Source organism: Phyllosticta capitalensis, assembly GCF_038381095.1.
Source record: "Phyllosticta capitalensis strain CBS 128856 chromosome Unknown BKA78scaffold_9, whole genome shotgun sequence".
Classification (NCBI taxonomy): Eukaryota; Fungi; Ascomycota; class Dothideomycetes; order Botryosphaeriales; family Phyllostictaceae; genus Phyllosticta; species Phyllosticta capitalensis.
The window spans coordinates 951076-973273 of NW_027117447.1; the positions used below are offsets into that span (position 1 = coordinate 951076).

At 53.0% G+C, this 22198-nt stretch overlaps 10 protein-coding genes across 10 annotated transcripts; 5 read left to right on the forward strand and 5 right to left on the reverse strand.

The window, feature by feature from the left end:
• Positions 1–401: 401 nt before the first annotated feature.
• Positions 402–2883, reverse strand: BKA78DRAFT_321872 (phospholipase D). Its single transcript, XM_066889068.1, has 6 exons — positions 2377–2883; positions 1957–2322; positions 1528–1906; positions 1348–1475; positions 937–1291; positions 402–879 (listed from the first exon to the last, which is right to left on the reverse strand). Exons 1-6 carry the CDS (start codon positions 2761–2763, stop codon positions 569–571), a joined length of 1926 nt encoding a protein of 641 aa, XP_066741199.1. The 5' UTR covers positions 2764–2883; the 3' UTR covers positions 402–568.
• A 52-nt stretch (positions 2884–2935) lies between these two features.
• Positions 2936–5031, forward strand: BKA78DRAFT_321875 (glycosyl hydrolase). Its single transcript, XM_066889069.1, has 4 exons — positions 2936–3394; positions 3462–3912; positions 4002–4178; positions 4230–5031. The coding sequence occupies exons 1-4, from the start codon at positions 2990–2992 to the stop codon at positions 4772–4774; spliced, it is 1578 nt and encodes a 525-aa protein (XP_066741200.1). The 5' UTR covers positions 2936–2989; the 3' UTR covers positions 4775–5031.
• Positions 5032–5619: 588 nt separating this feature from the next.
• Positions 5620–6693, reverse strand: BKA78DRAFT_186753 (uncharacterized protein). Its single transcript, XM_066883510.1, has 3 exons — positions 6419–6693; positions 6195–6360; positions 5620–6144 (listed from the first exon to the last, which is right to left on the reverse strand). The coding sequence occupies exons 1-3, from the start codon at positions 6500–6502 to the stop codon at positions 5783–5785; spliced, it is 612 nt and encodes a 203-aa protein (XP_066741201.1). The 5' UTR covers positions 6503–6693; the 3' UTR covers positions 5620–5782.
• Positions 6694–9028: 2335 nt separating this feature from the next.
• On the reverse strand, positions 9029–10819 carry BKA78DRAFT_321884 (Gtr1/RagA G protein conserved region-domain-containing protein). The gene is made up of 3 exons (XM_066889070.1): positions 10476–10819; positions 9867–10421; positions 9029–9820 (listed from the first exon to the last, which is right to left on the reverse strand). Exons 1-3 carry the CDS (start codon positions 10673–10675, stop codon positions 9499–9501), a joined length of 1077 nt encoding a protein of 358 aa, XP_066741202.1. The 5' UTR covers positions 10676–10819; the 3' UTR covers positions 9029–9498.
• A 596-nt stretch (positions 10820–11415) lies between these two features.
• BKA78DRAFT_298291 (uncharacterized protein) lies at positions 11416–12943 on the reverse strand (the record flags this gene model as incomplete). Its single annotated transcript, XM_066886888.1, has 4 exons — positions 11416–11499; positions 11556–12145; positions 12198–12687; positions 12737–12943. The coding sequence occupies 4 exons, from the start codon at positions 12941–12943 to the stop codon at positions 11416–11418; spliced, it is 1371 nt and encodes a 456-aa protein (XP_066741203.1).
• Positions 12917–13663, reverse strand: BKA78DRAFT_186775 (uncharacterized protein). Its single transcript, XM_066883511.1, has one exon. It carries the CDS (start codon positions 13563–13565, stop codon positions 13041–13043), a length of 525 nt encoding a protein of 174 aa, XP_066741204.1. The 5' UTR covers positions 13566–13663; the 3' UTR covers positions 12917–13040.
• A 561-nt stretch (positions 13664–14224) lies between these two features.
• On the forward strand, positions 14225–17100 carry BKA78DRAFT_255166 (uncharacterized protein; the record flags this gene model as incomplete). Its single annotated transcript, XM_066884972.1, has 3 exons — positions 14225–15740; positions 16095–16945; positions 16999–17100. The coding sequence occupies 3 exons, from the start codon at positions 14225–14227 to the stop codon at positions 17098–17100; spliced, it is 2469 nt and encodes an 822-aa protein (XP_066741205.1).
• Positions 17101–17408: 308 nt separating this feature from the next.
• On the forward strand, positions 17409–18747 carry BKA78DRAFT_321893 (PQ loop repeat-domain-containing protein). Its single transcript, XM_066889071.1, has 2 exons — positions 17409–17780; positions 17833–18747. The coding sequence occupies exons 1-2, from the start codon at positions 17556–17558 to the stop codon at positions 18652–18654; spliced, it is 1047 nt and encodes a 348-aa protein (XP_066741206.1). The 5' UTR covers positions 17409–17555; the 3' UTR covers positions 18655–18747.
• A 123-nt stretch (positions 18748–18870) lies between these two features.
• On the forward strand, positions 18871–21334 carry BKA78DRAFT_286788 (methylenetetrahydrofolate reductase-like protein). The gene is made up of 4 exons (XM_066885722.1): positions 18871–19008; positions 19059–20265; positions 20318–20628; positions 20680–21334. The coding sequence occupies exons 1-4, from the start codon at positions 18922–18924 to the stop codon at positions 21058–21060; spliced, it is 1986 nt and encodes a 661-aa protein (XP_066741207.1). The 5' UTR covers positions 18871–18921; the 3' UTR covers positions 21061–21334.
• A 30-nt stretch (positions 21335–21364) lies between these two features.
• Positions 21365–22045, forward strand: BKA78DRAFT_238001 (uncharacterized protein; the record flags this gene model as incomplete). The annotated part of the gene is made up of 2 exons (XM_066883881.1): positions 21365–21512; positions 21603–22045. Coding segments are annotated over 2 exons (591 nt in total), but the record flags the coding sequence as incomplete, so codon positions are not given.
• Positions 22046–22198: the final 153 nt, after the last annotated feature.

Below are 22198 nucleotides of genomic sequence, written 5' to 3' on the forward strand. Positions count from 1 at the left end.
ATAAATTTTATAGCTTTAGCTATAAAGTTAAGGTTTCCTATAATTTTCCTATATTTTACTCCCCTATCTATAAAATACTACTATTTTACTTTAGAATACATACTCACTTAGTATTTACTTATTTCTACTTATATTACCAATTTGGTAATTTTCCTGTAAGGGCTTGGCCTAAAATGTCCAACCATAATCATTGAAAACAAACACAAAAAGGGATTGCTATAAATTAATATAACAGCCTACTATAGTTTAAACCTATTAGGCACTATCCTATATATAGCTATAGACTACTAGGATACCTATCCCTGTCTCTTATAGTCGTTGACTTAAAGAGGGACATTAAACTAAATAAATAAATAAATAAATATACTAAATAGGTTTAAAAGGAATTTAAAGCTTTTATAGAGGTAGATAACTATATAGGTCTATAAGTAGAACTATATACAACTATTAGTACTAGATATAAGCACTAGCAGCCTATACTAAGACAATAGTAGAACTTAATTCTTAGAGAAGAAGGAGTTAGTCGGGCATTCAGTGGCTATGAAATTTCGATTCTAGTGGGAAATTTTTAGAATCCTCCAACTCCTCTCACGCGATTGACCGCCCCTACGACACCTTTCATCCAGGCCATATGGCCAGGATTGACACCCATACAGCCTTCAGCCTCGTGACCATTTCCATCTCTCCATATACCGTCTTCCTGCGATACCGCACCATACAAACGGGTGTTTTGGTTCCTTTCAATGGCTTCCCGCCATTCTCGACACGTGCTCTGCGAGTCGAACATGATGTTGATTTCCTGAGAGTGATACCACGACTGGGTATCTTGATTTCCGCTGCCTTGGATACCGACATGCTCGTCCACGATCATGAGCTTGACTACGGCAACTAATCAGCAAGCCTTTCTAGTACAGAGTGGGACTTTGGTAAACTTACTGTGGCAGCTTCGTTGTTTGAATTTGTTGTTCAGGGGCTTTGTCTGATCCTTGCCCACATACCAATGAACTTGGAGGTTCTTGCGCTGCTCCGGACTAAGCTCAGAATACATACGATGCGCCACCATTTCATTGGTGCCACCTTGATAGGGCAAAAGTTCTCCAAGGTCGTTATACCCTAGGCAGGCGTAGAGAGTGACGGCGACTCCTCGCCTGGCAGCGCCCAGAAGTTCCGGTATCAGCGGCTCAGCGTTGATGTCCGGCGACTGGATGAATACATTCGACTCGGCGTTTCGAATGGCGGACAACCAAGCCTCGTTCTGCGGAGAGTTCACACATGAGTGGTTTATCGCTCCCTGCAAAGTTTGGCGTCAGCTGTTGTCAGACATGCTCAAAGGGGCAAGGGACCAACCCATGGCTTTCGATTAACCAGAGCTATAGGGAAGGGTTCGTGGACAGCATGGGGAATGTAAGGCGTGAAATTATCCACAGGCTGGCAATCTGGCGCATCACCACGAAGAGTCTGACCAGTAGATGCGTCTGGCGCAAGTATCAGCCATCAAGTCAGAAGACCACAGAGAAGGAACTTTACTCAGGTGATTCGTGACCGCATCCATAATCCTATGGCCATTTTTGGGTGTCAAAGAAGACTGCACACGAATGACTTCTCCGGCAATGTCGGAGTCGTAGTGTGGATCTCCGGGATTGTGCTCAGGTAGGTTTTGCTCATCTATGTCCTTGTCCCTGATAAAATCCGCAACGGCCTGACTGCTAAAGCAGCCAGACTGAGGCACAAGCTCGCGGAAAGAAGCCTGGTCAAATGTTGACTGTAAATCGACTTGGGCAGTCCCCACTGATATCAAGGGCAAAGGAGGATCTAGCCTGTCATGCCACGTGAGAAGAGCGGCATCATAGAGCGAGTCCACAATTGGACCTTCCAAATGCGTCATCATCTCCAGATTGTCATTGTCCTACATCATCACTCAGTGGAGGCCGTTGGAACAAGTGGACACCGTCTTACTTGGATGTTGTTGCTACAAACAACGGCGAACTTTCGGTCCACTACCATGAATTTGGCGTGAAATGTACCAAGGACCGGGCGGTGGAAGTTGACAACTTCCATGTCGACGTTCGGAATCTCGTCGGCCGCAGGCAGACCGATGCCCGGAGCAGTCCAGGCATCGGGGGCAACATGCAGGTGGTTGTTGAAGACTTGTTTTGGACTACCTCTGTCGTAGATGATTTTGACCACAGCTCTTTGTCCTCGTCGTCCCGCTCTAACTGAAAGCTCTTTGATCGAGTCAGTAATCAGCCGGGAGGCACTGGACTCTTTCCAGTAATTTGTCGCGAGTATGACTTCTTTCTCTGCCCTTGCAATCAGATTGGACTAATGGCGCGTAAGTGTTGGGCAATTGTTGCGCGAGTTTGCTTCAATCCTTACCATATGACGACAGATGTCGGGGAGCGGGCCAATGATAGTCAAGGGGATTACTCCAGAGCTACCCATCAAAGGAGGACTGACAAGCCCAGCCAAAGAATCATGATCCAGAGCATGTAGAGAATCGTGCCAAATGTTCAGGAACAAGTCGGACGGCCTTGTTGGCCCAAAGTTGGCGCATTGAAGAGCCAGCTCGAGATCCTCAGGCGAAGCTGGATGACGCTCTCTCGGTGGCTTGCATTCGTGCACACTGAGACCATGGCCGCCGTAAAAGTTGGTTGAAGCCTCGCTTGGTGATAGGGAGCCAGAAGAGTCGGCGGCAAGCAGTGAACTTACCGTTTCAGTGCCGCAGCATAGTTCTCGAAGGCGAGCAAGACCTGGAGTCGTCATTTTCAGGACTACACTTTGGAATGGCAAGCGGCGCCATGGTCGCTTTTGACTTTACTGAGCCGTGTGGTTTGTGTGGCGCGGCTGTACGGCACATGGCAGAGGAGGTACGCAACCAAGGATGATGAAGGCTTACTCGATTGCGCACAGCACGGTCCCGCCATCCTCGCCGTCACCTTCATCAACCCAGAAAACACCAACGGATCCGTCTCCTGCACCAGCACCGTCCATGGCCATCTATGAGAACCCCATCCTCCGCGGTTTCCATCCGGATCCTTCGGTTGTTCGCGTCGGGTCCGATTTCTTTGTCGTCACGTCGTCGTTTGAGTTTTTCCCGGGTGTTCCAATTTACCACAGCACCGATTTGACAAGTTGGCGATTGATCGGGCATGCTCTCACGCGCAAAAGCCAGTTGGACATTCGCACTCCAGAGGTTGGAGGCGGCGTATGGGCCCCGACCATCCGGTGGCACGACGGCGTATTTTACGTGACTACGGCTTGCTTCGATCGTTATCGCCCTCAAGCAGATGACCGCGTGTGGCCAAGGGGCTTCTACGTCAAAACTACAGACATTTGGAACTCGAGCTCCTGGTCCGATCCAATCTACTTCGACGTTGCTGGCTTCGACCAAGATGTAGGTGAAGAAGGCGCTACTGAGAAACGTCGCGTTTGCGCTGACCCGCTGCACCCTTCCCACGCAGCTTTTTTGGGACGACGATGGCACTGCCTACTTGTCTTCGACGCATCGCAAAGCTGAGCGGACTCCGGATATGCGGCTCAAAGATTTCGCTGTCCATTGTTGCTCTATCTACTTGACCACCGGCAGATCCACCTCGGAGCTGCGCCTCATACGCGAGTCCCTCCAGGGTAGCGGTGTTGCCGAAGGCTCCCACATCATCAAACGTGCCAACTTTTACTACCTCTTAACAGCTGAGGGTGGTACCGAGGGTGGCCACAGTGAGTACGTCAGCCGTAGCGCTGTTGGACCATTCGGACCCTGGGAGCTTGGTCCATGTAACCCGCTGTGGAGCAACGGCCCGGGCGACCAAGTTCAAAACGCAGGCCATGCCGACCTTGTTGAAGACGAGAATGGCAATTGGTGGGCTGTTCTCTTAGCAGTTAGGCCGAGGAATGGTCAGGCATCCGTGTTTGGTAAGCTGGTTTTGTTGCTGTCCTCGTCGTGTTTGCCGTCACATTTGCTCCCCAGGTAATGCTTCTGTGCCGAATTGATAATTGCTCAGGGCGCGAAACATTTCTTGTTCCCATGACATGGACTGATGATGACTGGCCCGTAATAAGAGGAGAAAGAAAAATCATGCTGCAATACGAAGCACCTGGTGTTTCTGTCCACCAGCATCCAAAGCAGTGGCATGATGACTTTTGCGGAACCCATCTTCAGCTTGGATGGTACAGGAAAAGTAAGCCTGATTGCAAATTCAACGTCTGCACCTTTGACATTTCTCCATTAGATACTCCAGTTACAGAAGACTACTCTCTCACTGAACGTCCGGGCCAGTTAAGATTGCATGGAGGGCCATACACGCTCTCTTCGCCTGCTTGTCCAACGGTCTTCCTGCGCAAGCAACAGCATGAAATAATGACGTGGGAAACCAAACTTTCATTTCGCCCTGCTTCGAAAGATGTTGAAGCCGGCGCAGTTGTTTACTGGAACAACTTCAACTACTCAAGCATCGGTGTTCGCATCTCCGATTCGACCGGAGATCGAGTAATACACTACCAGCCAACTCTTGGTGACCTGATTGAAGTTCAGCTGGCAGAAGAAGTCGACGATGTTGTTCTACTGATTGAAAGCATGGACGAAGCGTACAGGCTCGGATTTCGGGGAACCGGTGAAGTCGGTGTTCGCTGGGTCGGACGGCAAGACAAGAGGACCATGACTAGCGATCCAAGTGTTGGAGCTGCTTTCACAGGAATGCTATTCGGACTCTACGCATTTGGCAGGAATAAACCCTGCCTTCAACCAGCCGACTTCGACTACGCGAGGATTTATTGACCGCTGGCGACGGTCGTCGGTCAAATGCTCACAAGTGTGGCTGAGCATTGACGTACATCAATCACAAGCACGCTATAGGCATGTGGACTTGGAGAATTCTCGAATAGTTTCCGCCCAGAAACACTCATGAGCTAAATGTTCCTTGTGGGAATCACAAGTTGCAGAGTGGTAACCTCGGTTTCCCCGGAGTGGGTGACGAAAGAAATTGCCAACCCGGGAATCTCTGTCGCCAAGTTAAAACAGGTAGAGACGTGGAGTTCTCAAACGCTGAATGCGTTCAACATAGAGAGAATTTTTTCTCTTGATGAGAAGTCACAGGAAGCATTCAAGTGCTTGCGCCTGAAGGTGGTGCGACGACTTGAAGCTGGGTCTGGGTTGAATTTCTTTCCTCACCTGCCCTGTTGTGCTTGCGTGCGTCAGATCGCCTTGGTTTCCATGACAGAAAATGTTCAACCGCGGCGAAAGGTCGTGATAGCTGTTACGCATTCCAACCAGCCCAGTCTTTCAACATAATCCGCCCCTTGCAGCCGCGGTGGGTGACAAAAGAAATTGCTAATCGAAGAATCTCTGTCACCACGTCAGAACATGTCGAGACGTGAAATGTTCAAGAGCTTGGTACTCTAAACACAAAGAGAATTTCCTCTACTGATGGGTAGTCACAAGGGGCGTCAAAGTGCTTGCATCTAAGTGTGTGACGACTTGAAGCTGGGCCTAATATGAATTTCTTTCAACGCCTACTGTGGTAGTAAACGCACCGCATTTTAGGACAGGTATGAGCAACACGGAAGGGAAACAGGCACCACACAAGCGTACCTTTTCGGAGTCAAACATTCAAAGTTGATTACATCTCATATTAGATTTCGGGTAACATGCTTCCGCAATGCTAACGAACAAAGCTCGTGTTTACATTCTTCCTCTCCACAGGTTACCGGGACGTGGAGGCGCTGTCTTTACCAAAAGCACATATACACAACAAGCTCGAACTCCATGACGACCATGGCAAGTCGCTTAGATGGCGAGGAGACCAGCAACACCAGCGAGTCCAGCGAGGCCGGGAGCAAAACCGTACTGCGCAGCAGCACCAGTGAAGGAAGTCGGAGTACCAGTGGATGGGGTGACAGGGGTAACGGGGGTGCCACCAACAACCGTGCCGCCGGGGGGAGCGGTGCCCGCCGGAGTGGTTTGCAAGGGGGTGGTCGCGACGGGGGCGGGTTGAGGAGCAGACTCCTTCGGGGCAGGGGCAGGAGCTGGCGCAGGGGCCCCGCCGCCACCGCCACCAATTCCAGCACCCTTTAAGCCACAAGGATCGTCTGGTGCCGATACGGTGACACCAACAGACTTGCAAAAGTTGACGAGAGTATCCGTCAATTCTAATCCTCGATTAGCGCTGACCCTCTAGTAGAAAACATGGAAACCATACTAGGGATGTCGTTTGGAGTGCAAGACCCGGGGTTCTTGCAAAGGTAGGGGACAACGAAGTCCCTGCCAGTAGTGCAGGAACACTTGTAGTAGGAGGGCTTGCCCGCATCGCTCTTACAGGGGTCGCCGTCGACGCCCTTCAGACCAAGTTCCTGAAATTGGTTGGACTAAACAGCAAAGCGTTAGAAGTACCATTCTCGACCAATCAAGTGGCACTAAACCTACAGCACAGCTGGCCAGCAGGCCACTAAGGTCCTGCGCAGCAACAACGGATCCAAGGGCGAAGACGGAGACGACGGAGAACTTCATGATGACAACCCAACGGCGACCGGCGGCGGAGTGTTACTGTTGTAGCGATTGAGTGATAACGAGCGGCGCGTTGGGGAGAAGGGGAGGCGCCTTCATCTTTATACGGCAGCCACAGACGGGCGCAGTCACGGCAGAGTGATCTGAGCAGCTCTGTCCGTCACTTGGCGAAGAAGCCAAATTAAGCAGCCTGAGGGCGCAAGTTGGAGTGGGTTGATGCTGGTTTGGTGGACGGGAAGGAGGTTACAGTGGCCGAGGCACGCGGATTGGGGAGGGGAAGCAAACGGTACTTGTCGGATCGGGCATAGGGGCGGGAGCCGTCTGGGGAAGCGTCAGGGGTAAGGTCGTAGCGGACCGTCGTGGAGACGCGGAGGCGTGCAAGTGGATGGAGGATCGACGCAGTTGTCCATATTGTGGGCATGTGAAGCCACACCCCAGCCGACCCATTTGGAGTCACCGGTTGTCCCTCCGTCAATCTACAACACTCCTCGAGCTCCTCGCATCCCCCGCCCGTGATGGGTACACGCTGCCTCTCGCGACCAAGATCCTCCCCAGAGCCGCGGCTCTCCCACGTCTACCCGTCCAAGGGGCTTCGACCTCCTGGCTTCATGCCGTTGGCCTGATCATCTCGATATGGCACTTGTTCTGCCGGATCTCCGATTTTTTTTTGTTCGTTGTAAATTTCGCTTTCGACTTTCCTCGCGCCATGTACGAGAAACGAATTTGTTTTATCTGGCGCCGTTACGCGTCTCAAGGCTTCTTTTTCACTGGCTCCCATTGCTTTTCAGAGCAGTTGGCCCTGCTGCAGTCTTGAATTTTCCGAAAGCTTGGGAACTGGAGACAAGGAGGGGCTTCGCTTTCTTGCCAGATCCTTGACCAGCTACCAAGCTTCAGCCCGTTGCTTGAGGTGGACCCCCCCTGGAGGCACTCCTCATTGGTTTCCCCGCACACTGCAATGACTAAGGGCTTCAGGGTTCCATCGCAAAGGAGACTGGAGGGAAGGGCAGCCTACCAGATAACTTCACCCGGTATTGCTGCGTCCTTGGAATTAACGAGCATGGAACTTACCACTAGCAGGAGACTTATCGTTGGCCAATGTTGGAAAAACGAGAAGAAGACCAACACACAGCGCGTCTTATTGGGTAATTTCTTTAATGGACAGCTGTACAGGTGTTGCGCGTCCTCTTCCACGCTCTCCTCCAACCACGTCGGCCAAAAGCGCGTTTTGATCGTGAGGCACCTCAAATAGGGTTCACGAAATCTGCCACTTGCAGCCAAGGCGCTTCCCACCCGCAACATCACGTTAGGCTTTAGTTTTTTCGATGACGGCCCGAGCATGAGGTGACCGGTAGATCTGTGACTTCATTCCTACTCCACGTTGGAGGTACGAATGTCACCGGTACCCAACCGAGCGTAGCAATCGCCTGCAGGAGACGCGTCCATGTAAGTCTCCGCATGTAACGTCGTGACTAACCCCTCAACGCCGATAGTCATTGAATTCGGTCAGAGAAAGAGCCTTGTACAGTACGGAGAGTCAGTTTCTTGGACCTGAAACAAACAAGCGCGTCACTTGGCCCACTACAAGTTGACAGGCGATGCCACAGCTTTAGTGTGCTTCAGTTGTTGGTTAAGGTTGTTGCTAAAGAAGCTTAGGAATAAACATCCGTCGTGTCCAATGCTTGCTTAATGTGAACACTTCTTCAGAAGAGTGCGCCAATGGGTATTGGTTTACAGGCGAGGTAGTTGTGAGAGTGACGGAAATGTGTCCACGAAGGGCATTGTGCGCTGGTCAACCGTACCGTGGATCTTTGTCGTTGACGATCCATGAAAGACTCGAGGGACACAGTCGTAATCGTATTTTCTACACCGCTGAATGGGGCAACGACACTTCAGCTCCCGTTGTTCGCGAAGAACTTGATTTTGACGTCACAGTGAGCAGGCTGCAGCGAAAAGAGCGGTCCTCGTTACCGCGTAGGTCCGTACATGGCTCGCATGTCCTACCTCACAGGTGGTATAGCCGAAACGTGTGGATGATTCAGTGCCTCGCCTGAATCGTCGCGGTTCGCTGTCTCCTTTGGGGCAGCCTGACTCGGAGCACCGCCAGGTCACTGGCCGGGCGTGAATATAGAGTGTCCGGCACGGCAAGGATGCATTCGTGATGGAGACCCTGCGTCTGATGATCTTCGGAGGATTTTCGATTAGCGAAGGTGCCACAGGAATTCCCACATGCGAGCGGGTGAGCTCTTCCACCGGCAGCGCTGAACGTCAACTCCGACCAGTTTCTAAAAATGGCCGGCGCCCTTGTGATACTGTGTTGGGCATTTGACAAGACGTCCATCGTGGGGCAGTAAGGAACCATCGCGTCGATACTCGCTGCCCATGAATCTTGAAACCAGAGGCTGAGGCATGAGGAGAGATCTCCAGAGTCGGTATGGGAAGCCTTGGCAGCCAGAGAAAGTCTCGCGCCGAAGGTCTCCAGCCGAGCAATCCGCTATAAGCATAACCTTGCAAAAGAGAGTTGTTTGCACGAGCTCTTCTATGCAAACATGACGTCAATTTTTGATATAGACTGTTTGCGATCTGAAGTGACATGGAACGATTTTGGTTTGAGACGCGCATACCCCAAAGAGACGCCCCCATAATCAGGTCGACGGATAAGTCAAAGGAAAATGGAGATTTGGTCAAAATGTTGCGGCGCGTGGAGAATGTGGGTGGACTTCGCCAGCCCCGAAAATGCGATAGAATTATGGTTTGATGACCTTGTGATTCCAACAAGAGATGCTGGTCTGAGGCAGAAAGATGTTCTCTGGATCCAGTTATGTGCAGCCAAAAGGCGGGACGCGCCGCACAAGCCCAAGCTTTCAAACCTGGGGGTCACCGCACGAAAAGTCGGAATCTCGAAAAGGAGGAGCCAGAGGAAGAATTGGAAAAGAAACTATGTTTGCATGCGTACCTGGATATCAACGGATATCATAATCATGTCTTGGATCAGCATGCTTTCACATGCCGCCCAACAAGGCCGTACCATTTCCGACAGAAGAGCTAACTTCTGACCTATCAGTGTCATTTCTTTCATCGTAACTTGCAGTGAATTGCTGCTGCATGCTGCGATGTTTGCCGGTAATGACGTCTAATTCCGCGAAGCGACTCCTCGCAAGGCTGATGTTGACCCTGGCTGCGTTGAACACTTGTTCCGAAGCGGGAATTGATGCCGCCAGGTTGGTATTTTCCGTAAGCCGGATGATGAAGAACATGAAGCGGCCAGTCTTGATTTGCATTTCGGCGAAGTTGGCGTGAGACGGTGGCAGAGAAGTATGTTTGCTGGACTCGTCAAGCAATGGTTTTTGAATTGGACAGGGAAACTTACGCCATTGATTGTTTATGAGTCTTGAGAATGCTCGAAATTCTCTCGAAGCGATCCGTGAAGGGATTGTGGATCTCAGTGCCTCGGGTGACGTGCGTGACCATCAAACATGTCGTTCTCTCATATAATATTAGTTCTCTTGCGTCGATGACATCGGCGAGCTGCCTAAGCATCGTCTCAATTTGGCCAGCATTCGGAATCAGGTAATAGATGATTTGTGTCCAGGCCTTGTACAGACTTTGATCCCAAATGCTCGTCGCGAAGAATTCAACAGAGTCGCCAAATCCGAACTCGGCACTTGCTTGCTTTATGTAGTCTGCGCGCTCTTCGAAGAGCGACAATCTCAGACGCGCTTGCACAAGGTCCATTTTGTGGATCAGGCAGAATATCTTGGCGTTTGGGGACGATTCGGCGAGGGCGGCTATTATGTTTTGATACGAGAGAACATCGGATGCAAAGTCGCGGGACTCGATGTCGAACACGAATATAAGTACGGCTACCGACGAGAATATGTGATGGCGCTGGTGGGTGAGGTAATTCTCGACGAATCCATCTTGACTGAGCCAAAGTCAGCACGGGTGTAGCGGCGGTGATGTGATGGTAATGGCTTACCCTCCACAATCCCAGAGGTTGAGCATGAGATTACCCATGAATTTGATGTTGCTGTGTTCGACATCAATGGTCGCGCCGAGTCGCCGTACATCTTTGGCGACGTAGTTGCTGAAGACGATGGACCGCATTGAGGACTTGCCGGCACCGCTTTTGCCCATGAGCAGCACCTTGCGCTGCTTCTGCTTCTTGCCAATGTTCATGGTGGAGCGATTGATTGCAGTACAAGTGACGGTTGAGAAAGAGGAAGCGCACGAGGGAAAGGTGGAGTTGTGTAGGACGACACGAGAGCGCAGGAGAGGGACGGCGGTGGTAAGTTGGAGCACAGACACGTCGCGACGACCGGGAGCAGCGCAGCGGGTGGATGACGCTAAAATGGCAGGCACGTTTGGCTTGGCGACCCGAGCGTGTAAACCCATGCTCCGGTCAACCAGGTACAAACACTTGCATCTTCCAGCAACCAGGCACTAGTTATCAACTTTGTCTCGCCTTATCGATGCTGTGCGTCTACTAAGGTATGTACAGTACATCCCACACCACGCCGACCACGCGCGATTGCCTGTCTCTCGCTTGCGACCAATGTCTTCCGTGACAAGTCCATGACCACCTATGCACCCCAAGTTCTCGTCTTGACCGACCAGAAAAACGAACTCTAGTGCAAGAGCCTCCCTCGCCAAAAATAACCCCATGATTCCACCGATTCCCGTATGCAGGTAAAAGAATATTGATTGGGCGCAAAGTCCGCAATCCTTTCAAAAAAAAAGAGCGGTTCAAAGTTTTGGAAAATGAATGTAGGAGACAAGGTTTTGAGGCCCACCAAGCATTCTGCTTTCGTGACCATGTTGAGACGCAAACCTTTACGCTGAGTAAAGGCAGAAAGGAGAAGGAGGATGAAGAGGAAGATGGAGAATGCGAAGATACGAAAAAAGTGGATGGGTATCATTCAAAATACGGTCCCGTCGGACATAATCATGATTGGCGGCTCTTTGGTGTTGGGCCTCGACACTTCAGCAAGCTCTCGACCACCCTGGACACATATTAGCTTGCGATATTCAGGTTGAACAGAACGATGCGCCAGCATACCTTCCAGCTTCCCGCTTCGAGCATCTGGGCCAGGCTCAATTTGTCGCTATCCGTCAATCCCAACATGGTGTTCACCTCCTTGAGAAGCTCGTCGAGAAGGCCGACGGTCACTGCTCGCCACTCGACAATCACGTCGTCATCTGCGGCGAACATGGGAACAACTTCGACGTTTGGCTGACCCTTGACTTGTGCGTTCTTTTGGTATTGCGCCAAGCCCCGTTTCGCGTCCTCGGGCTTCAGCGTGAGGAGTCCAGTGTCGATGAACAAGCCACCGTTGCGGTACTCGGGAAGGCCGGTCATGAGATGCTCTCCGGCAAAGTGGACTTTGAGCAGTTTGTTCATCGGAACCATGAGCGAGTAAGTGAGCCATTGCGTCAATTTGTGGAACGGGACTATGTTCTCCCACGGTTGGGTAGGGTGCGATGGCATTGCAGAGCAAGGCCATGCGTCGCCAATTGACACGCCGTCAATCTGTGTCCGCGTAGCAGGCCAAATTGGGCCGAGACCGTCCATGAGGACTTTCCAAAAGACTGGCACTGGAACAATCGGCACGGAGGACGCCTGGGTGGAAGGATGAGAAAGGAGATAGTCTGCAAAGGTGATCAGCTGTTTGCCAAATGCCAAGGACGCGGACAAACGCACCCAACATGTTTCCAGGACGAGCGGTGGTGCCGAAGATCTCTTGGTTAAGCAGCGCATCTCCCAGCCGAATCAGCAAGTTGGTGCGTCCCTCGAGCCCGTCGATGGGGTTCTCTTCGGAAACCTGCAAGCCGCGAGCCATGGTCTTGACCTCGAGCTTCTTCAGCCCAGCACTGTCGACCCTGCAGGGCTCGGAAGGATCGCTGCTAAACAGACCGGCCTTGAACATTTCCAAGCTGGCTACTGCAAGGCCTTCGCTTCTTCTGTAGATCTTGCCAGATTCTTTGCTCTTGTACTGCCATTTTGTGCCAGCGCCAGCATCTAGCAGCACGGACACGAGGAACAGGTCAATGAGGCGACGAGCGCGTTCTTGAGTGTCGACGGTGGAGGGCCATGTAGCCATGAGCTGATCAATGCGGGGGCGGCCTCCAACCTCAAAGTGCTGCCAGCGGCCATGGGGAGGGATTGACGCATAGTCGGGAGCGTAGTCGCGCTGCAGGGGGAGGTCAGCAAGGGCATTCAAGCACGGGCAAGAGACGCACCTTGATGATGGAGACGACGTAGGCGGCGGTTTCTGACAGCTTTGACATGTCGACATTGAAGTGGTTGAGCTGGTTTGCCTTTGCCTTGTCGAGAACCAATCTGGTGCGGTCTCTGACGGCGTAGATGCTGCGCAGATAGCCGGCGGGGTCGAGGGCTGGGTCGGGAGCCTTTGGCAGCGGGATGTCGGGGATCTGGGGCTTGGCCATTGCAGAGCCGTTGGAGTTTCTGAAGGGTTTGACAGGTTTGAGGGAACCGTTGGAGGTTGTTGAAGAAGTGTCTTTGTCAGTCTTGTCCTTTCTGCGGCTAAATAGGCCCATGGCTTGAGTAAGAGGCTGACGGCAGCAGGGACGGAGAAGTGAGGGCGGCTTGATCGAGGTGAAGCCGCGATGAGGGGGCACAGGGAGGTGGTGGAACGAAGGAAGGGCGGGCTTTGGGCGAATCAGCAGAGCATTCGGGCGGCTCCGCAAGCAGGACGAGATATGTGCAGCGCAAGGGGAGGTGGGAAAGGCAGACGAGGCCGAAGTGGGAATGGGGCCGTATAGGGAAGTTCGGTAAGGGTAAGGTCCTGGTAGCTGAGAGGCACAAGCCAGGCGAGCAATAGCAGCGGAGGCGAGTAATTGGTTGGAGGCCGAGGCCGTGGCCGTGGCCGTAGGCGAAGAGGGACGCTGCTGAGAGCTGGCGGGGAGCTGGAGAGGCGCGACGCGAATAGAATGGAGCGAGGGCGACGGCGAGGGCGGCGTTGATAGAGAATCGAGATGGGCGACGGCGAGGTGAGAAGGAGATGATGACGAGGCCGACGGCGAGAATTGGAGACGTGTATATTGCCATTCTCTATATTACTTCATGTTCCCAGATCTACTATGGTGTTGTGTCTGGCGAGGCGCGCGCATCCTTCAAATTTCAACCCCACGCGCCAAAATGACGCTGGACGGTGGTTTGCCGATTCCGCGCTCATCCCGGGCCACCACAGCGTCTGCCCTCGGTCGATGGCCGTGGCTCCTTCCGCACGCGGCCCGCGAATCGTCAGAGTACGGCTCCGGTTGCGCCCAGCCGACACGAAATATTGAAAAGACACATCATTGCGTGTTGCCCCGAGTCTGGAGCGATTCCTGATGACTCTTGCCCGACTCTCGACATCACGTGCCGAGGGATGGATTTACGTCCAAGCAAACAACCAACACCGACGGGCAGCCAAGTTGACGGGACAATAATATTTACATATACGCATGCCAACATGCAAGGCACCTTTATTTCGTGCAGTGGTGCTCCCGCTGCCACCTTGCCTTGCCTCACCTTCCATAGTTCCTGTACATCTGGTCTGTGTTGTGTGCTGCGTTCCTATTCGACACTCCTCCTTCCATGCCAGGCCTGCGCCAGCCCTACCATCATGACCACTCTTCAACATCCAACATCCCCATCTGCACCCTCCCAACCACTCTGCTCCTCCGCCTCCTGCGCTTCGCCCCGCCGCAGCCGCCAATCCAGCCATGGACGATCTCATGAGCCTGGACTGGAATTCACACGCTCCGAAACAGCAGTCAACCGCCCCAACGAATGCCGCTCCTTCCTATCCTGCCATAAACCTGACGAACCCACCATCATCTTCGGCTCGTTCCAGCCCTCTCTCTGCACGCTCCATTACGCCCGTGTCTGCCAACGCTTTGCGCGGCCCCAAGGCTCCTCCGAAGACCTCCGCCCCTGCCAACGATAGCTTCTCGTCCCTCCTAGGCCCCAAGCAGGCCAAGACCGACACCCTCTCGTTACAGGAGCGCCAGAGACAGCTACAAGCAGAAAAGGAAAAGCAATGGAAACACCTCGATAGCCGCCCAGGGCCACAAGATGCAGCCTTCTGGGATAGCCTAGGCAGTGGAAGGTCGACACCAAACCCTTCGCCTGGATTACAAAGTGCAAGCGCCGCATATTTCTCTGGTGCCACAGCAAGCAACAGCGCTGCAGTACAACAAGCATCGACCCCTCAATCACAAGATGAGGACGACATTTTGGCTGCATTCAACTCGGCAGCGCCTGTAGATGCTTCGAGCCACTATCCAGTCCCCAACGCGCCCCCGGGCTCGCGCTCGCGTCCGATTCACAACAGTCCTTCGAACGGCAATTCCAACAATGCGGCGGAGCATAGCTTTACATTTGCTGGAAATGGGTCTGATGCTAGGGCCGAAGATGACGATGATCCGTTCGGACTTGGCCAACTGGCATCAAGGCCCAAGCCTCAGATGTCACCGCAGCCGACCTTTGCGGAACAAGACGATGACATCCTAGGAGACCTGGGCAAGCCCGTCTCTGAAGTTCGTAGAGAGCCCGTCGAACCCGCCAGGCGGCAAGACAGTGCGAAGTCAAGAGAAAAGTCACCCGCATCCGAAACAAATCCCCGAGACAGGGCTGTGGCAGAATTGGTGGACATGGGATTTCCTGCGGATAAATCTGCAGATGCGTTAGCTCGCACAGAAGGTGGCACTGACATCCAGGCAGCCGTCGGCTTCCTGTTGAACCAAGCTCATGAGGACTCCAAACAAAAATCGCAGTCTCGGCAACGAGAAAGGGGCCGCGAGAGCCCGTTCGCTACAGAAGGAGAGAGGCGTACGCGCGAACCTAAGCGAAGCAACCGAGATGAAAATGCTGGTGAAGCTGTGCCAGCTTGGATGCGCAGTCAGGGGAGCCGGTCAAGCTCCCAACGGCGACAAGACGGCCGTACGCCCACCGAGGAGAAGGATGTGGCACATTATGCGCAGGAATTTGGCACCACCTTCCTCAAGTCGGCCAACAGCTTCTGGAAACAAAGCCAGAAGAAGGTTCAGAAGGCTCTCGCCGACTTTGATCAACCCACGGACCCAACCCAACCCAAATGGATGAGAGATGCGGCCACTTCTTCGAATGGCCCAGCCCACAGGGAACCTGAGCCATCTCGCGCCCAGCACAGCGCGACCGACGAGGCAATGATGCTCGAATCTGACCGGGCCAGACCACAAAAGCAACCGACACGTTCGAGTCCAAGCACTGAATTCGGACGGGCATCTCCAGCTCCTCAGACTCGGTCCGCCGGTTCCACTCGGTCCTCGACTCCTTCTAACCCCCAGCACGCGTCAAGACCTGCTAAACTAACAAGGGAATCTGTCGAGCAACAATCGGCACAGGCGTATGTGAGTCCGGCGCGTCGGAAAAAGCAGCAGCCCGCCCCAAGTCCCCAGGAAGATCTTTTCAAAACGGCACCTTCGCCCTCGCCAGTCAACCCTGCTGCTATTTCGAACAGTCAAGCCCCTTCAAAAAACCCGTTCTCACCCAAAATCTCACCTACGCCCTCTTCATCCTCCGTCAGGGCGCCAACACCTGTGCGTCCCAAAGTACCACCGCGTCAAGTGCCGACTGTTTCTCCAAGCGCACTCTCTACGTCTGCATCGCACAGGCAGAAAGGAACAGAAGCGTTCAAGCGTGGCGACTATGCGGCTGCACACGTAGCCTATTCCGACGCCCTTGCACCGTTGCCCCCTAATCATCCCATTAGAGTTGTTGCACTCTGCAATCGCGCTTTGACAAACATCAAAGTTGGCGATCCGAAAGGGGCAGTCGCCGATGCAGATGCTGCTCTTGAAATAATTGGACCCTCACGCGGAGAGAGCGAAAAGATTGTCATGGGTGGAGCTGAGGCCGAGAAAGACATGAAAGATTTCTTTGGAAAGGCCCTGATGAGGAAGGCTGAGGGATTGGAGCACATGGAAAAGTGGAATGAAGCTGCCGGCTCTTGGAAACAGGCAGTCGAAGCGGGCGTCGGAGGGGCTGTTAGCATTCAGGGGCGCAATCGCTGCGAGAAAGCTGCCAGGAAGGGCAATGGGCAAGATGGTGGGACCACAAACACACCAAAACCATCAACCGTGGCAAGAAAGCCTCCGGCGAGAGCCCCAAAGCCTGCAGTCTTCACGGCAGCTTCGGCACAGGCGGTCAAAAAGCTACGCGAAGCAAACCAAGCGGCCGAAAAAGAGGACGACGAGAAGTTTGCCCTATCCGATCAGGTGGACGCCAAACTTGTCGCGTGGAAAGGAGGCAAAGCAGACAATCTGCGGGCTTTGCTTGGCTCGCTCGACAGCGTCCTGTGGGCTGATGCTGGATGGAAAAAGGTCGGTATGCAAGACTTGATCATGCCCAACAAGGTCAAGATTGTGTACATGAAGGCTATTGCAAAGGTCCATCCAGATAAGGTCAGTTTTATGAGAAGAGATCTCGAGCTCTTGCTAACAGAAGATGGTCACAGATCCCGCAGACCGCCACGACCGAGCAAAAGATGATCAGCGCGTCGGTGTTTGCAACGCTGAACGAGGCATGGGACAAGTTCAAAAAGGATAACAACCTGTAGAACCAAGAAAGACCTTGTTGCCATTGTCTTCATGGTAACTAGTAATTCAACAGTACATATTAGAGCATTGATTACACAGACTTCAGATGTGGAGGTACAAGTTTTGGTGACACAAAGTCTTGGGTTCCTGTGTTCCGTGAGGCTCTGTGGGCTGGCCGAACCCCTGACCAACACAAATGTGGAGGATCATCGTTAGGGTTTAGGGCCGGTATCGGTTCAAAGCATGCATGTAGCCTTACGTAAGGCATGGAGCGGCAACCATCCCGGTACGGCAACCCAGCAGTCTGTGCTAGAAGAAAGCGCTTTACAACTGAGAGCCCTCAAGATGACTCCGACCACCTCCAATCGAACCGTCGTTCCCCCAACAAGGGCGCAATCGCATTTTCATTTGTTTAAAGCGCCCTAATCCTCCGGCTCTACGGCTCGCTCCACAGTCCTCCATCTCCACCGCGACCATGTTTCCGCCGTCGCAAGCCATCACTCTCGATGTCGCTGCTGTCAGCGGCATTATGGGTTCCATATCCATCGCCTGCTGGGTAGTCGTATTTTCGCCTCAAATCATTGAAAACTTCAAGCGTAGCTCCGCCGAGGGTCTTTCTGTTACCTTCATTGTCGTTTGGTTAGCTGGAGACATTTTCAACATCATCGGAGCTGTGCTGCAACATGTGCTACCAACCATGGTAATTCCTACTCGTTCGGGCGCAAGAAGAATTGCGGACTGACAGAGTCCAGATTATACTGGCCGTATACTACACACTTGCCGACATCGTCCTGCTCGCGCAATGCTTCTACTACAAAGGTTTTACTTTGAGCGACAATGTCAAAGAACAAGAGGACGACGAGCCGCCTAGAGAGCCTACCGAGACATCGAATCTTCTTCCTCGCTCGGACGAGAGACATGCTCAGTCGCACCGAATCGAGCATGCTGAAGCCGGTCGACGCTCCTCGTTCCATTCGTTTACCGAGCGGCTGCTGCACGACGGGACACACTTGTCCCCAGCCACGCCTCTCGTAGACCCTCCGCCACCGACAAACAACACAGCGGGTTCGTCTTCTACAGCAAAGTCTGCTCTTTTCAATCTTGCGGCCGTCGTACTGGTCTGCCTCGCTGGATTCCTGGGCTGGTACTTGACCTACACGCCGCCATCAAGCGGTACCGCTGCCAACGACTCAGACACGCTGCACTTTAACATTGCGGGTCAGATCGGTGGTTACATTTGCTGCATTTTGTATCTCGGATCCCGTCTGCCGCAATTGTACCTCAATTACAAGCGACAGAGCACAGACGGCATTAGCATGCTCTTCTTCATATTTGCCTGCCTTGGAAATCTGACCTACGTCATTTCGATTTTGGCATACGAGCCGCACTGCCAGGGAAACAATGGTCGATGCCAGCCAGGTGAAGCAGGAAGCATTTACGGCAGGTATTTTCTTGTAAATCTGAGCTGGTTGATTGGAAGCTTCGGCACTCTTTTGCTGGACGCTGGCGTCTTTGTTCAATATTTCATGTACAGGCAAAAGGACGCAAACCGGGGAAGCGCCACGCTGTCTTAAAAATTTTGGGGATTGGGTCGGCAAGCAACATAAAAGCGTAGACGATGGGGAGCTTCGAGGTCAAATCGCATATTCAAAAAAGTAAATCAGTCATTTCTTTGCATGTTGTTCGGCAGTGAAGTGCTCAAAGCAATGCCGAGTGCAGGGGTTGGACCGGGCGTTGTGACAAGAAAGCACCCGCGTCGAGTGCCCCACGCCGCCCGAGAAAGAGAGGCACCGCGACAATGTCCGACTCCAACACCAGCATCGCACTGGGACATTCTCGCCATGGACAAGATTACGGATAAGATCAACGCCTTGTCCAAAGATGCCGACTACTTTTCGCTCGAGTTCTTCCCACCGAAGACCCAAATGGTTCGCTGCCTAGTGGCTCCGTGTGGCTGCTCTGCTAACACATCTACAAGGGCTTCGCCAATCTCCAAAACCGTCTTGAGCGCATGGCGACTGCGCTGCGCCCGCTCTTCGTGACAGTCACCTGGGGCGCTGGCGGTAGCACCGCTTCCAAGTCTCTCGAGCTCGCTGAAATATGCCAACGCCAATTGAACCTTACAACATGCCTGCACCTTACCTGCACCAACATGAGCCGCAAATTGATAGACGAGGCGCTCGAACAAGCCAAGGCTCTGGGAATTCGCAACATCCTCGCCCTGCGTGGCGACCCTCCGAGGAGCGAAGAATACCGTGAGGGTGGGCAGGCAGAAAAGGTCGAAGCGGACAATGACTCCAACAAGGAATTCGTCTGGGCTATCGACCTAGTCAGATACATTCGCAAGCAGTACGGGGACTACTTTTGCATTGGCGTCGCGGCGTACCCAGAGGGTCACTCGGACCAGTCGCATCCAGAGCATCAAGACCCGAATTTTGACCTTCCATACCTTGTGGAGAAGACAAAAGCTGGCGCCGACTTTATCATGACACAACTCTTCTTCGATGTTCATGCGTACGAGCACTTTGAAGAGATGCTGCGCAACCACTCCTCGGGCGTCTTCAAGACAATCCCCATAATCCCCGGTCTCATGCCAATACAGAGCTATCAGATCTTGCGGCGCACTACCAAATTGTCCCACGCAAGTCTTCCTCCCGACATGCTCGCGCGTCTGGACAAGGTCAAAGGCGATGATGAAGCCGTCAAGAGCGTCGGTGTCGACATCATCAGCGAAATCATTGAAGCCATTCGGAGGCGCGATTCGACCGGTCGCAGAGGATTCCACTTTTACACACTGAACCTGGAAAAAGCGGTGGCCCATGTCGTGGAAAGATGTCAATTGATTCCTCCATCCACACCGGACAAGGATGTCGAAGAGGCCATTACACTCGACGACATTGCGCCGAATGGCGGGTCGCCACCGGACTCCCTGCAAGTACAGCAGGTGCACAGGAGGAAGCTGTCTTCGGCCAATTCAACCCCTCACAACCGGGTGGTGGTCGAAAGGGCGTCAATTTCGAGCAACAAGAGCTACGAGGCACTGGAAGATGAAGCCGGTATTCCTCAAGACAAGGTCATGACAAGAGCCAACACTCTTGCGATTTCCGAAGGAGAGGGCTCGCTGGGCCGTGAGGCTACGTGGGATGATTTTCCCAACGGTAGATGGGGAGACGCCAGGTCGCCAGGTACGTCCTGATACAACCTTCTCCATCAGTTTCCTCGCTAACGGTGAAATAGCTTACGGTGAGATTGACGGTTACGGTGTATCTCTGCACGTATCAATCCCGCAAGCCATCAAGCTGTGGAAGTATCCTGTCTCGTCAAACGACATCTCTGAGATTTTTCGGCGTCACATCACAGGCGAATTGGAGGCCATCCCGTGGAGCGAAGAAGATCTCAACGAGGAGACCAAAACCATCCGTGGACAGCTCCTGAAGCTTATCAGCAAAGGATGGTGGTCCGTGGCCAGTCAGCCGGCTGTGAACGGTGTTAAAAGTACAGATTCCGTGTACGGTTGGGGACCGAAGAATGGATACGTCTTCCAAAAGGTATGATGCATTTTGTGCGTAACTCAAAGACATCATACTGACTTTGCACAGCCTTTCGTCGAATTCTTCCTGCCAAACTCTGACTGGAAGAAGCTGCAAGCAAAGCTGGACCAACACTCGGATGTATCCTACTTTGCAGGCAACTATGCGGGCGACTTTGAGGCGTCGGATGCGGAGTCTGTCAATCCAGTGACATGGGGATCATTTGCTGGCAAGGAAATTGTGACGCCTACGATAATAGAGGCCGTCTCCTTCAAGGCATGGCTCGAAGAAGCCTTTGGTATCTGGAGGGAGTGGCGACACATCTACCCTCCACGTTCGGCTACGGCGCAGCTGTTGAAGCACATTCTTGACGACTACTGGCTTGTCAATGTAATCCACCACGATTACATTGATCCTGAAGCGCTTTGGAACTTGCTGCTGGAGGAATGAAGGCAAGCTGCAGTGTAAAAGACAAGGAGTCGGTCGATGCGATGGTTCAACGATGGTCATATTTTTGGGCGGAAGAAGCCGGTGCTCAAATTTTCGAAAAAGATTGCCCGGAAGTGATCTTGATATCATAGGGCTGGGAAATGGCATGTGAATTCTACTGTAAATTAGGGTATCCAGGGGGCAAAGGGGGTTAGCGCTTCATTTGCAGCCGGTCATCTGCCAAGACCGCCCCCTCCTCGCTTGAGTCCAAACATAAGCATCATCTTTCGAAGCTCTCAACTCTCCAACATCAACCACGAAGATGCTCAAATCAAAGTTGTCTCCGCTGCGGAATTGGCGGCCACGGCACAATGCCATGCCCCATCGATGCAGAATTTCCAATAAGTCGCCAGAGTCTCCAGCTTCGGCCGCAGCCCGGAAGCAGTCGCGTCTGGATTCCATCATGTCCCGCTGTAAGTCATCACCTGCCGCCCCAATCGATCCCGGAATTGCGTTTAGAATGCATTTTGCACACGCACTACATGATCTGAGAATTCTGCTAGTACCTCGGGGACTGCAGACCTATCTTCTCCCGCTCCGCTCAGCTCCAATTACCCACGTGACAGCGTTTCTCATTCTGCACGAGATTACAGCCGTGGTACCTCTTGTCGGTCTTGCAGCGATTTTCCACTATGGCAACTGGCTACCATCTTCTCTTGCCGAAGGCGCCTGGGTGCAGCAGGGCGTCGAACGCTTCGGGCGCTACTTCCGGAAGAAGGGCTGGATAGAGGAAGAGGCGGAAGCGGAGGCAGAGGAAGAAATCAAGAGCAAGGGCGGAGAGCAGGACTTGGTGCTGCGCGGAGGAGCCATGAAGCTGCTCGTCGAGGTTGGAACGGCTTGGGCCATCACCAAGGCCCTTCTTCCACTTCGCCTACTGGTGAGCATGTGGGCTACTCCGTGGTTCGCCCGTGTCTTCCTGGCGCCCTTTGCCAACGTCTTCAAGAGGACTCCTACAAAGACCTCCCCCATTCCTTCTTCATCTCCCAAGTCCAGGAACTAGACCGTCCAAAGGGCTCGACCGTTCTTTGTTCCAGGCACTTGACACCGGCATCTTCTACAGTCGTTCGATGGCCCACATTTACATAAGCAGCCGTGGCAA

Excerpts from the sequence above, each read along its gene's own strand:
- BKA78DRAFT_321872 (XM_066889068.1), bottom strand. The coding sequence starts at position 2,763 with ATGACGACTCCAGGTCTTGCTCGCCTTCGAGAACTATGCTGCGGCACT. Across the intron at positions 1,907-1,956 it reads TTTGTAGCAACAACATCCAA|GACAATGACAATCTGGAGAT; the intron begins GTAAGACGGTGT and ends GTGATGATGTAG. Across the intron at positions 880-936 it reads CAAACAACGAAGCTGCCACA|TCAAGCTCATGATCGTGGAC; the intron begins GTAAGTTTACCA and ends TAGTTGCCGTAG.
- BKA78DRAFT_321875 (XM_066889069.1), top strand. The coding sequence starts at position 2,990 with ATGGCCATCTATGAGAACCCCATCCTCCGCGGTTTCCATCCGGATCCT. Across the intron at positions 3,395-3,461 it reads TTGCTGGCTTCGACCAAGAT|CTTTTTTGGGACGACGATGG; the intron begins GTAGGTGAAGAA and ends CTTCCCACGCAG. Across the intron at positions 4,179-4,229 it reads GCTTGGATGGTACAGGAAAA|ATACTCCAGTTACAGAAGAC; the intron begins GTAAGCCTGATT and ends TTTCTCCATTAG.
- BKA78DRAFT_186753 (XM_066883510.1), bottom strand. The coding sequence starts at position 6,502 with ATGAAGTTCTCCGTCGTCTCCGTCTTCGCCCTTGGATCCGTTGTTGCT. Across the intron at positions 6,361-6,418 it reads GCCTGCTGGCCAGCTGTGCT|TCCAACCAATTTCAGGAACT; the intron begins GTAGGTTTAGTG and ends TTTGCTGTTTAG. Across the intron at positions 6,145-6,194 it reads CACTCCAAACGACATCCCTA|AATTGACGGATACTCTCGTC; the intron begins GTATGGTTTCCA and ends ATCGAGGATTAG.
- BKA78DRAFT_321884 (XM_066889070.1), bottom strand. The coding sequence starts at position 10,675 with ATGAACATTGGCAAGAAGCAGAAGCAGCGCAAGGTGCTGCTCATGGGC. Across the intron at positions 10,422-10,475 it reads AACCTCTGGGATTGTGGAGG|TCAAGATGGATTCGTCGAGA; the intron begins GTAAGCCATTAC and ends ACTTTGGCTCAG. Across the intron at positions 9,821-9,866 it reads ACTCATAAACAATCAATGGC|CAAACATACTTCTCTGCCAC; the intron begins GTAAGTTTCCCT and ends TGACGAGTCCAG.
- BKA78DRAFT_186775 (XM_066883511.1), bottom strand. The coding sequence starts at position 13,565 with ATGGCAATATACACGTCTCCAATTCTCGCCGTCGGCCTCGTCATCATC.
- BKA78DRAFT_321893 (XM_066889071.1), top strand. The coding sequence starts at position 17,556 with ATGTTTCCGCCGTCGCAAGCCATCACTCTCGATGTCGCTGCTGTCAGC. Across the intron at positions 17,781-17,832 it reads AACATGTGCTACCAACCATG|ATTATACTGGCCGTATACTA; the intron begins GTAATTCCTACT and ends GACAGAGTCCAG.
- BKA78DRAFT_286788 (XM_066885722.1), top strand. The coding sequence starts at position 18,922 with ATGGACAAGATTACGGATAAGATCAACGCCTTGTCCAAAGATGCCGAC. Across the intron at positions 19,009-19,058 it reads TCCCACCGAAGACCCAAATG|GGCTTCGCCAATCTCCAAAA; the intron begins GTTCGCTGCCTA and ends CACATCTACAAG. Across the intron at positions 20,266-20,317 it reads GGGAGACGCCAGGTCGCCAG|CTTACGGTGAGATTGACGGT; the intron begins GTACGTCCTGAT and ends ACGGTGAAATAG.